The sequence below is a fragment of the Anarrhichthys ocellatus genome, unplaced genomic scaffold (genome assembly GCF_004355925.1).
Source record: "Anarrhichthys ocellatus isolate YVR2014 unplaced genomic scaffold, GSC_Weel_1.0 scaffold17, whole genome shotgun sequence".
Taxonomy (NCBI): domain Eukaryota; kingdom Metazoa; phylum Chordata; class Actinopteri; order Perciformes; family Anarhichadidae; genus Anarrhichthys; species Anarrhichthys ocellatus.
In genome coordinates, this window is record NW_022280047.1 from 2,566,256 (window position 1) to 2,578,521 (window position 12,266).

At 38.5% G+C, this 12,266-nt stretch overlaps 2 protein-coding genes across 2 annotated transcripts; both read left to right on the forward strand.

Moving 5' to 3' along the window:
* The first annotated feature begins 112 nt into the window (after positions 1-112).
* Positions 113-2,833, forward strand: nmrk1 (nicotinamide riboside kinase 1). The gene is made up of 8 exons (XM_031856729.1): positions 113-141; positions 819-909; positions 991-1,039; positions 1,543-1,711; positions 1,898-1,969; positions 2,144-2,250; positions 2,453-2,536; positions 2,714-2,833. The coding sequence occupies exons 1-8, from the start codon at positions 113-115 to the stop codon at positions 2,722-2,724; spliced, it is 612 nt and encodes a 203-aa protein (XP_031712589.1). The 3' UTR covers positions 2,725-2,833.
* Positions 2,834-4,702: 1,869 nt separating this feature from the next.
* On the forward strand, positions 4,703-11,067 carry LOC116388666 (gamma-glutamyl hydrolase). Its single transcript, XM_031856721.1, has 9 exons — positions 4,703-4,915; positions 5,039-5,153; positions 5,570-5,620; positions 5,745-5,829; positions 6,455-6,593; positions 6,866-6,972; positions 7,651-7,744; positions 7,844-7,981; positions 10,444-11,067. The coding sequence occupies exons 1-9, from the start codon at positions 4,798-4,800 to the stop codon at positions 10,560-10,562; spliced, it is 966 nt and encodes a 321-aa protein (XP_031712581.1). The 5' UTR covers positions 4,703-4,797; the 3' UTR covers positions 10,563-11,067.
* Positions 11,068-12,266: the final 1,199 nt, after the last annotated feature.

The following is a 12,266-nucleotide window of genomic DNA, read 5'->3' on the forward strand; positions in this document are numbered from 1 at the left end:
GTAAGCAATTTACAGAGTTGTTGCAGCAGCAGTGGCCACTAACATGCCTGTGTACTAGATACGTCTGCACATGAGCTGTTGCTTTTAGCAGTTTAATAAATCAAACACTGAAATGAAGACACTAGTCGTAGGAGTTGGTGGGTAAGTAAGTCCTGAGGATTGTTAACATCAATGTGTTGCTGTGTTGACCTGCATCCCTTTTGCTGTTCCTGGGTCATTTCGCCTCCAGATAGCCTGTTGGACCTCAGATAGCATTTTGCATGCGTTTTCACATCACATTTATAAAATGTAAAGTGGAAACACTGGTTTGTGTCATTACTTCGTACTTCTTTTAAGAAGTTGGTGGTTTATTGTGTAAGCTCAGTGGGAAATGCAGGGAGGCAAGACAGCAGGACACAGAAAAGCACCGGGAAATGCGCACGCCTCCTATTATCCAATGACATGTTAATAGAATCAGAATCAGAACCGTTTTATTGCCAAAGTATGTTGCACATACAAGGAATTTGACTACGTGCTGCATAACATTAAAGAATCAACACAGTCCAAAATACAAGACACGATTTAAAAATAGAAACATATTCAGCAGATATTCTTTTTCTTTTACATTAAAAAACATTAACACATTTTTTACGAGGATCCCTTAAATGTGTGTTTTCTGTCTAAATAACTGTGACCTAGAGATGTACTGGGCAGGATATTTCACAGATAAAAAAGGAAACATTTCTAAACTGCAATTTCTTATTTTTTTATTGGCTGGCACACACATCAACTGACATATCTGCAAGAAGCTGATATCTGCGAATCTGTTTTTCTTTCAGGATGACCAATGGGGGAAAATCTACTCTTTCCAAGAGTTTACACCAGCAGATACCCAACAGCTGTCTCATTGCACAGGATTCATATTTTAAGGTAGACTACTTTAAATCATATCATACTTTTACACTTTGGCAGTTATGCTCCAGTGATCACAGTGGATGCTCTTTTCTTCAGGATGATTCTGTGATTCCAGTGGACAGCAATGGGTTCAAGCAATATGACAGTAAGGACACTTTTAATTGTTTGTTTAAGACATATTCGGTGCAGCTGTCGTCTGTCTATTCATCCATCTGAAAATGGTGGATAGATATATGCGTGACTGGAGGGATGCAAGGGACTAGCTACAATAAAGAACACTGCGGCCATGTTCTTGGTATATTTTCTGGGGACTTAGGAGTTTTATCTATACCTGGGGAGGTTGTGAATATCTGCAAATAAATCAGCAGATAAATGTAAATCTCCAATATATTTAAAAGTGAATACTTCTAGGCTAAGAAAGAAAGAGATTACACTATTTATACAAAAAAAGTAGGGCATCGGATAATGATTACTTTCATATCTATTACTTTTAAGATAATAATCCTTATAAAATATTAGTTACAGTTTCACATTCAAATATTATAAAAACAGAAAAAAACCTTCAAATTTGAGAAGCTGGAACCAGACAATGATTGGCATTTTGCTGATAAATAACTTGAATATTTAATTTCATCCATTCTGTTGAAGTGCTCGACGCTCTCCACATGGACACGATGATGAGCGAGGTCGACTCGTGGCGAAGAGATCCTGAGTCGTTCCTGAGGCGGCGAGGCCTGAACCCAGAGCGCACGACACCACCAGTGGATGAGGAGGTGTATGTGCTGATAGTGGAGGGCTTCCTCATTTTCAACCACCGGTACACGAGGGGGGCTTTAAAACAGCTACTGTGTTTGTCATTTACGCTTTACTTTATTGGCCTATTATTAGAAAGTTGTAACTTGATAAAACTTCTCTTTTAATAATATGAATGATAATAATCATAAGATATTCTAGGTCGTAATGCTGTAACTAACTTGTGTTTTTGTGTGCTTTACCTTTCCAGGCCTCTGAATGAGCTATTTTACAAAAGATACTTCATGGAAATAGCTTACGAAGTCTGCAAAAGGAGACGAAGGTGTCAGAATCTAAAATCAATACACTTGTCTTTTCTGTTTTTCACCTTTTAGAAATGGATTTTGTTTCAGTTTCGTTTTCCATGAGTTATGTTTGAGCTGCAGTAACCAAAAAAGCAGAGAGAGAAAGTTCGCCTCTTCATGTTTTCACCTGTGTTGCTGTCTTCGATTGACAGTTCGAGGGTGTACACGCCTCCCGATCCTCCTGGGTACTTTGATGGACACGTGTGGCCAATGTACCTGAAAAACCGGCAGGAGATGGAGAGCATGGTGTCTGGAATTTGTGAGTATCCAGTTGATGATGCCACATGTACAGTATGTGATGCCAATTGGGGGGGGGGGGGGAAACTGAATTATTGGAGCAGTTAGGGTATTTATTGTGGCTGAGACCTCAAAAAAAGTATGTTAAATAATGAAACCATGATCACTGTAGCAGATTCACTAGTTATCAAGATGAAATGACTGATTTATCTGTTTGTTGTTAGTATTTCTGGATGGACTGAAGCCAAAGGAAGAACTGCTGGCAGATGTGCATGAAGATGTTTGTCAGGAAATAGAAAGGCTGAAGGGTAAGTTGCAAACAATAATAAACAACACATCAACAACAAATCCCACTTACTTGTTTTGAATAAGGAGAGACATGCTAAAGCTGGGACTAAGTCTTCAAGACTCTTTTAGTAAGGTTACTTAAAATACTGTATTTAAAAGAAAAAAAACTCATTTTATTTTGTGTATTTTGTTTGCAGAAAAGGACTGACATGGTCCGAATTTCATTTGTTTGCCATTTGAAGTTGGTGACTGCTGCTCCCATGGATAACAAGAGAGTTCATTTTTTAGACTAATGTGTGACTGAAGGGTCCAAAATAAAGTGTTAATGTCTATGTAATACTGACAATGGTTAATATTGCTGAAAAGATTTTTTTAAAAACTGTATAAGAATTAACTGCATCTGAAATTGTTGGTGCTGGAGAGTGGACAAAGACTGCGAGTCGTTTAAGTAATAGACAGTATTTTAAAGTTAGGGGGAACTCTGAGAAACCTAAATATGTGACGTTTTTCACAACTTGATGCTGAATACAGTCGACATACAGTTGACTGATGTGATATCTTACAATGTTTCATACGTCACTGCGTTGTTTTTCTGATGATGTATGGAGAAGTTTTACTTTTGTTATTTTTTAATCACACATGCGCATACTGTGTGCATATTACATACACATGTGATGTAACACCAGTTTACCGAATACATAAAGTGTGCATCATTGTCAAAGATCAGTTCTCACTCATACTTGGATACAACAAATATTAAACAATAATCATTGCATACTGTGATTTGGTGAGCATTATTTTTTCTTATATATTATTTGCCAAAGACTAAAACTGTGAATTTGTAGCATTGCTGGCATTTTGTCTCCACCTGGTGGTTCTTTCTGATAAACTGGAGACAGACTAGTGACCAACTTTAAACTGTTCTCTGCGCAAGCACTCTATGACCTGCAAACAAAGCTCTATCAAACTCTCTTCACCAACAAATGATAAGGAAAGCCACATCACAGCAGAAAATCTTTCGCACTTATGTTGAACCAGCTATTTTTATTCTATTATCATGAAACCAGTTCAAATAAAATGTGTGCCTAATCGACATGCCCCAAGGCCTCTGTGGACTCTCCACCCAACACAAAAGTTCACCTTTTTGCCTCCAAGTTCCCATTAAGTACTGTGTGCACACAGCTGACTACACATGGCAGCCTCAGATTCTTTTGTGCTGTAATACGATTAAGAAAATATGCACCATGTGAACATAATATAAACTCAAATAAAACTAAATTATCTTCTTTACAAAAACAGACAGGGCCAAAACATTAATTAATAATTAATAATGCAGGACCTGTTCATATCTTACTTCTGACATGCAGCTAATCTTTGCCCGGTTAATAATCCAGCCTTGGTGCAAAGGCTTGTTTATTTGATGAAAAAAGTTTGCAAAATCGCTATAGTGAATGGTACCCTGTAGAGGTTTTTACAAGCAGTCGGTGCTCTACCAACAACCCCACAAGGACCCACATTCCTGCTGATTCAAGTTATTGCACCGTTACATCTTGATTCAAAATAAAAACAGACCCATTTGCTGTCAACATAATCTGTCTGTTACAGTAACTGCATTGCTTCCAGGATTTCTTTTTTAGAAAGTATCAGTCATTGTCATTTTGCTACACTGTAAAGATATGCACACTGTGCTAATCTGAAATGAAGCAGATCTTCAAATATGTCCATTAATTCGTTTTTTTTAAATAGACAGAAACCCCTGGAGTGATGTTACAGGAGTCTTTGTCAGCAGAGCCAGAACCTTCTTAGAAAGTTTGGTCTCAGACTACACAATGCGCTCCCCTCCTTTAAAATCTTATAAATAGAAAGCCCGATTTCATTGTCAGGTGGAAACCTGTTTGACTGCTCAGCGTGCCGTGTGAACCGAGAGCTGCTTTCTTAAAAGCTCTCATGTAATTTCCTTTAACTTTTGCGTAATCATCCTCTGACTAATGAAGCTGGGATTGTTTCCCATCACACTAAATGATACAAATTTTACCAAAAAGTCCGTGCTGTCAGCAGAACATTTATGTTTACCTCAGCAGTCAACTTGTATAACTTGAATGTGCTGTACAGGAGCAGTCACATGGAAATCTGGACATTCCTCACTTCCCTCTACTGACTATATCCTCTTCTAACTCGACATATATACCTCTGCTGCAGCTGCTCTCATAAGTCAACACTCTCTTAACAGCCTCATACCTTTTCAGTTGCTCGATTAGTCGCTGGATATTGAGGCGAGAACATGTCGAAAACCGGATCTTCAACATATGTGTGTTTGTTTTTTGCCTGCTACTTGTGTTGCAACAAAGCTCTGCCGACTAAACTCAACCAGGTGGCTATGAACGACAGACCTGTGATCGGTGAGTGAAATGTACCACCAGAGGTAAAGAGTTTAGGGGATACAAACATTTAAGAAATAGAACAAATGACTTTCTTTGTGTCACTGCTGAATTTTCACATCTGCTGTGTTTTTTGTCCCACAGGTATTTTGACTCAGATAGTTTCAGATGAAGCCATGAAACCCTTCGGGAGGACCTACATACCTTCCTCCTATGTGAAATTCATTGAGTCTGGGGGCAGCAGAGTGATGCCTATCAGGTGGGTTGAGTCCTCTAATGTTGTTTGTAACTGTAAGGACAGACCACATCATACCATATACATTTTTACTGAAGCTTTTTGATATGTGATCAGTTTAGGCGTCAAAAACAATGGTAGTCATAGAAACAATGGAAGATCATTCTACCTGTTAACACCCACCTTTTTAATCTGCAGAATGAAAAGGTGCACACTGCTTCTTTAGACAGTAGCACCAGAGTATTGTTGAGTTACATAAAAATGCAGTATGTTTGGAAATGTATATGACGTGTTGTTAACTTGTGATTTGAACTACTGATATGTCACTGCTGAGTTTTGCTGCTTTTGTTGAAAAATAAATGGACTTTCTGTCGCCTTTGGCTTCCGTGCTTTATAAACAATGTACAATAAGTAAGGAATCGTTTATTTGTCTTCCACAGATTGACTCTTAACACCACTGAATATGAAGAAATCTTCAGGAATATCAACGGGTGAGCTGCGTGAATGAGTTGGAAGTGGAAGATGCAATTACATACTTCTTAAATAAATACACTGATTGCATTTTCCCCTCAGATCTCAGTGTGTCACTGCTCTAACTGTGTGATGTCTGTTTAGCTTGCTTCTCATCGGGGGATCAGCAGATTTGAAGACATCAGACTTTGCCAGGGTGGCGAAGATCTTTTACAGACTCGCTCTGACGGTTTGTTCAGCAGATCATTACTTCCATTGTTTCTCCCTCAAAAGCTGTAGCTGTTTCTCTCTCTCTCTCTCTCTCTCTCTCTCTCTCTCTCTCTCTCTCTCTCTCTCTCTCTCTCTCTCTCTCTGCCTAATGGTCAAAAAAAAAGTTTATTATCTGTCTTTTTAATCTTTTAAATTGACTGAAAACAATGTGCTTGAGTTCAGTCGAGAGTGAAAGCTCATTCTTTTTCATTTTGTCAGACTATTTCTAAATCATTTCATAAAGAAAAATAATACTCTTTACTCCACTACGTTTAGATGATTACTACTTGCTTTGAATTCTTAGTTTGCTGGTAAAACCTACAATAAGTTCATAAAACATAGTGAAGTTCAACAAATGTGCAGCTCCTACAGTAAATTATGTTTTACTCTCGCTAATCCATCTGACATTTTACTCTGAAAGAAAGGTTTGCACTGAAGACTAATATATCTGATATTAAAGTGAAGTTTATTTTTAATATGGTACTTATACCGAAATACAAATTTGAATGCAGACTTAGTCTGAAAATTAGCTTTTTCTGCAACAGCCTGAATAAGTGTTTTTTTTTTGTCAGAAACAAAAAAGTGACTTTGTGTGTGTGTTGCAGGCCAATGATGAAGGGGACTTCTTCCCCATCTGGGGTACATGCATGGGCATGCAGCTGCTGACTGTGCTGGTGGCCGGAGAAAATCTGCTGGAAGCCACCACAGCTGAGAACATAGCGCTGCCCCTCGACCTAACCCCAGGTTGGAGCTTACTGCATTATTGTTGTTTATGTGAATGTCTTTTATATTTATGGCATTTAGTGAATATGTTTTAAATAGAAGGTACGGTCTAAATAAAGTGGACTATTAAATTGTTTGGTAAAATGTTCTGGAGAACAACGTGTGCTGGATCGTACCACTTGGTGTCAGTAGAAGCAAGTTACGAATTGGAGCGTGTTCTGTGTTTTTGTCTTATAATAATAATTAGCTTGATGACACCTTGTGTCTTTTCTAACATGTATTTCTCTCTGCAGAGGCCGGCTCTAGTAGGATGTTTGAGGGTTTCCCCTACAGTCTCATGAAGGCTTTGACCCAAGAACCACTCACTGGCAATTTTCACCACTATGGACTTGCAGTGAAGGTACAGTAAACTGTCACTGTACACAGTATGTTTCACTTCCTGTGGTTTTTCTTAGCTGTTACTGTGCTGGGAAATAAAATTAGAGACATTGTGTCTCCCAGGCTTTCTGTCACATATGACTGGTACTTTTGACCTTATAAATGTAGACACGAACAATCCGCAGGTTTAACATTCATTACGCATTACAAGATTCACAAGTTTTTCTTCATAAACTGTCTGTGGTTAATCAAAGCTGGATTACTTCCCCAAGGCCCCAAAAACCCAGGCGCACATTGGTTTGTGGTACTGTAATTTGATTCATTATGCAATTTAAATTTCAGGTGATATCAAACTTATACGGCGCATATTCGTCAATTAATTTGTGTTAAATCAAATTACCACTCAGCACACTTTAGGCCATCAATATTCCAGCACAATAAGAGACATGGGTGTTTTTGCTCCCCAGCGACTTCATCTGTCCACGTACTCAAGATTGACAGATAAGATAAACTTCATTGATCCAAGGCAAAGAAAACAAAGTGTCACAGCATGAAAAGCAAATACAAGAACACATATTTACTAAAGTTATGTGACCTTAAAAATCTAGAATACTGTATACAATTTGGGGCATTAAAATATTGACACAAGGTTAATTCATAAATAATACTGTAAGGTTAATAAGAATTATTTTTCCTTCAGACCTTCAAGGAAAATGAGAAGCTGCAGAGCTTCTTCTCCCTGCTGTCTACAAACGTTGCAGAGAACGGAGTCCACTTTGCATCAACCATAGAAGGTGAAAAGATTATTTCTATATCAATTTGACAAAGTTGTAATTATTATGCTACATTAACTAATATATGTATTTTTTATTTTGTTTCTTCCTTCATGCCAGGTAAAACATATCCCTTCTATGGAGTACAGTGGCACCCGGAGGTGAATCGTTTTCAGTGGAAGAGGAAGCGGAACTATCCTCACTCTGCTCATGCTGTTCAGCTTTCTTCTCTGCTGGCTGAGTTCTTTGTCAACGAAGGTAAGATGACAAACACACAATATCAATAATAATTGCTATTGATTGTATTGTTAGTTATCGAGTCTGGTTGTGGGTTATGATGATACATACTGTGAGACCATATAAAGAATATTTTCCGAATTGAATTTCCAGAAATCTCACAATCTATATTGATTGCAATAAAAGTTTCACGACTAGAAATTGAATAAACACTATTGACAAGTGTTGAAAAGAAGGCTGATATTTTATTTTAACTGTAAACATGTTCAGATGTACTCTGATAGGTGCTGACTGACATATTGACTGGTAATTAACCTAAAACAACATACTATTGAGGTCATGGGCACTCATCCAATGGTTTTAAAGGTGCATAATATACGACATTGGGAACATATCTTTTGCCTCTTAACGGCTCTCAACATGTCGACACAGCATTTTAAAGTTACATGCATCAATCTGGTGCACTTTGAGAGCAAAACCAATAAGCTACATCAACAAAGAACTTTGTGCTCTAGTCAACAAGTCAATCATACAGACATTGGTTGTGTAAATATCAGTGCTATGAGGACACAGGAAAAAGGTCACACTCACAAATCATGGTCGACAAGATAGAGTTTAAGGCAGGTAACAAACGGTCCACACGCAAAATCAACGAGAGCATACAGTCGACAGTCTTCATACTGTTTTTTTTTTTTAAATAAAAAATTAGAGAGGACAACTCAAATCTCCCTACAAACTTTGAACCCTGAATTTGGACATTGAATTGCCCTGGTTATTGATAAAAACAGTTGTAAATGTCCTTTTGTAGTTGAACTCCTCTGAGCTCGGCCTGTTGATGGAGACCCTCAGACAGGCAGCCACGTTGCTCTCCTTGCAGCCTATTACGGTCTGATTTGACCTGAATTAGGAAAATTAAAGAAAATAAAAGGTGCGTTTGAGGCACAATGTTTGTGCTCTTCTTTTATATGAGAAGATTATGCAGTTTATCATGTACAGATGAGGCCATATATTTGAATACAGCTAGGTTAAAGACATTTAAACTCTTTTTTTTCACATCCACAAAGTTACCATATACCTTGTTTTGTGTTCATTTTGAGCTTCATGCTCCTTAATGATGACTGGCTCAAAAGCATTCATGGCATGATGCATACAAATAAAAAAAAAAGATTAAGTGACAACTAATTCTAGCCTCCCTGAACACTACCCATTCAACTGCATGTGAAACAACTTTTGTGGTCGTGATTTGAATGGGTTGATGACGTGACTGGAGTAAAGCTTGGAAATGACCTAATGCAATTGATTTGTGGCATTTAATGCTCTGCCGCTGGAGCTCAGTATTGATATGGTGCTCCAGATAATCCTTCATGTAATGAAAAGCCCCAACCTCCCCAAAGGGTCTAAATTTGGACCCTTTTTCCAAATTCTATTTTTTACATTCATAATCTACACTATTAATCAATAATTCAAACTAAGTATTATCTCAGAACTGCTTTTTTATTTGGCCCAAATACACACGGAATGCACCTACAAATGCAAATGTTCGGCTCAACATGTGGAGCAACATAAAGCCAGTGTTTAAACTTTGGCATTATTACCCATTCAGGATTCCACCCTGATTCCAGGTGCACCTAGATGGCATTAACAAAATAAATATTTCCCACAATCACTAACAGCTACTGAAACTACTCTGATACAGCCCCATCCTCTAACCTGCTGTCCCTCCCTCAGTGGAGGCTGTCCCAATGGGAGCTACCTGCCCTGCTGTCCCTCTCTGAATGTCTGTCCCACTATGAGAATCTGCTGAGTCCCTCCTGCTGCCCTTGCTGTCTCTTCTGCTGCAAAGAAACGGATAACGATAAAATCCTACTCTTACTCCAGTTTATTTTTCTACAAAAGCCTATGAAGAACCAAACAGGCTACTAACTTGCCATCCTGCTGTAACTGCAGTGGATACTGTAACGTTAGTTGACATAACTTACCTCAGACAATGCTGTGTCCTCAGAGGACCTGTCCTGGGTGCAGCTAGGAATGGTTCATGGTTCAGCCAGAGTCTTGGTAATTAATGGGAAAGACTGCTCTTAATACGACTTTGTGGTGGTATTAGACTATTGTGGGCAATGCAGCCTATCAATGAGCAGGAATATTTCACTAGATTAAGCAAAAAAAATAAATAAAGGTATTATTGTATCCATAAACTCAATGGAATTTCCAGAATATTTATAATATCACAATATATATTGATATCCCATTACAAAATTATATATTCAATGATTGAGGCCCTTTGAAATGCAACACCCCGAGACCCACAGTGATCTTAGTTCAGCTGGGATAGACGAAGAGAGAAGATTAAGATTATGAATAACATTTTAGCTTCATAAAAAAAAAAGATATCACAAATATTACATTGAACACTTCTAAATCCTATTGTTCCCAACAATGATTTGTCTATTCTATTCTAATCACATTCATCTCACTTTGTTTAGGAAGGAGAAGTCTACATCAGTTTAACAATCCTGAGGAAGAGGCCTCGTCACTGATTTACAATGACACGCCCGTCTACGCTGGAAACTTCACAGGATATGAACAGATCTATTTCTTCTGAAATCCTCGAGCAGCTCTAGTCTGTGTGTCACTCTGCATGTACAACACAGCACTTTATATACAGTCTCGGGGGGGTTTTAGACAAAGCTAGTCTGCTAAAGAAATAATTGTACATGCTGTTATTGTGCTTATTTGCATATACAAGCTTTTTTATTGTCATTTTGGAGATGAAGCTCTATGTAGTAGAACATCTGGCTGGATCTTTAGGGTCAATTTGTAATAAAAGAAGTGAAAACCTCTAGAAAAAGATAGAAAGTTGACTTATGACTGTTTTTACTGGACTTGCATACGCCTAAATAAATTAGAGCTTAATAAAATGACAAAAAAACCCAAATGAATTACTTGCATATGAGTGCTGCAGGGGTGACGCATTCTTGACTGTTTCCTTATTTACTCACATAAACATATGGATATGTTTAAGTTTATCTCTGGTGTCTCATTGTTTCTTTTTCCTGTCACTTAGAGCTATAATCTTTTATATGCGCTTTCATTTACCACGCTTTACTTTCCATTTTATTACTGGAATAATTTCAGTTGTTCCCCTCTTGGGCATGACACACAACTGCACCCACAACCAAGACCAATTACCATTTCAAATGATGCAAAATTCCTAGTATTGACTAATTTATGGCCAGTTTCCACAGAAAGCCTAATGTGACTAAATGAATTCTTCAATATCGTGACCAAATTAAAGCTGGTTCAATTAGGTTGAATCCCAGTGCACTTCAATCCCAATCAGAAATGTCCGTACCGCTCAATAAATTAGCCATAGGAATAAGAAAAGTGTCCATCCTGGCTCCCAGGAGGATAACAAAGATGAAGAAGGTTGTATTTGCTGAGTAGTGGAGATGAAGACTGAAGAGGATGATGGTGGCAAAGATCCAGTGAGCAGTGAGAAGATGGTGATGATGAAGACCAGCCTTTGCTGCACAAAATGTGCAGTCCAGTGATGTGTAATCACTCAGTTATCCAACGGTACACTCATCATTTCTCAGGACACTAATATGTAATATCCTCACGTATTACACAAATCTCAATAACTATATACATTTTAACAGCATTCACTTAGAGTTACACACGTTAGCTTTGAACTTATTATCTGTCCAGCTTAATGAACTAGTTTACCGAGAACATAACAGTCACACAACAAAAATACATAAAACATTTTGTTTTTTGCCGGATCGGCGGTTCGAGTGTGAATGGCAGTGAATGTTTAGTCCTGATGGGCAGGTGGCACCTTGTAGGGCAGCCCCTGTCATGACAGCATGTAGTGCTGTGAAGACTTGAGAGGCGCAAGTCCATTTACCATTTACTGATTATTACAACGTATATATTACAAAGTATTATTTCATCTTGTTGTTTGTTTGGTCCTGGAACTATTGGCACAATTATGAAACATGGCTATCATATAAAGTGTGGGAGAAAATGGGGGTTCATAGGGGCCCACAAGTAGGCCTACCATACATTTTGCCCCAAGGCCCACCCAGAGGGGTAGTCCCACCGTGTAGGAGAGACCACTTGGACTCCTAACCTCAGTATTTTTTTAAAGTCGTGGCAATGAATTAGCCTGTAAGCACATATGCATAAGGAAAAAGGAGATATGGCAGAAACCACGCAGCCCGTCCAGCCAGGCCGTCACAACGCACGCCGACCCAGGCAGCCCGACGATTGGTCTCCCCGCACGTCCGTATGCGTCTGCGGGGGC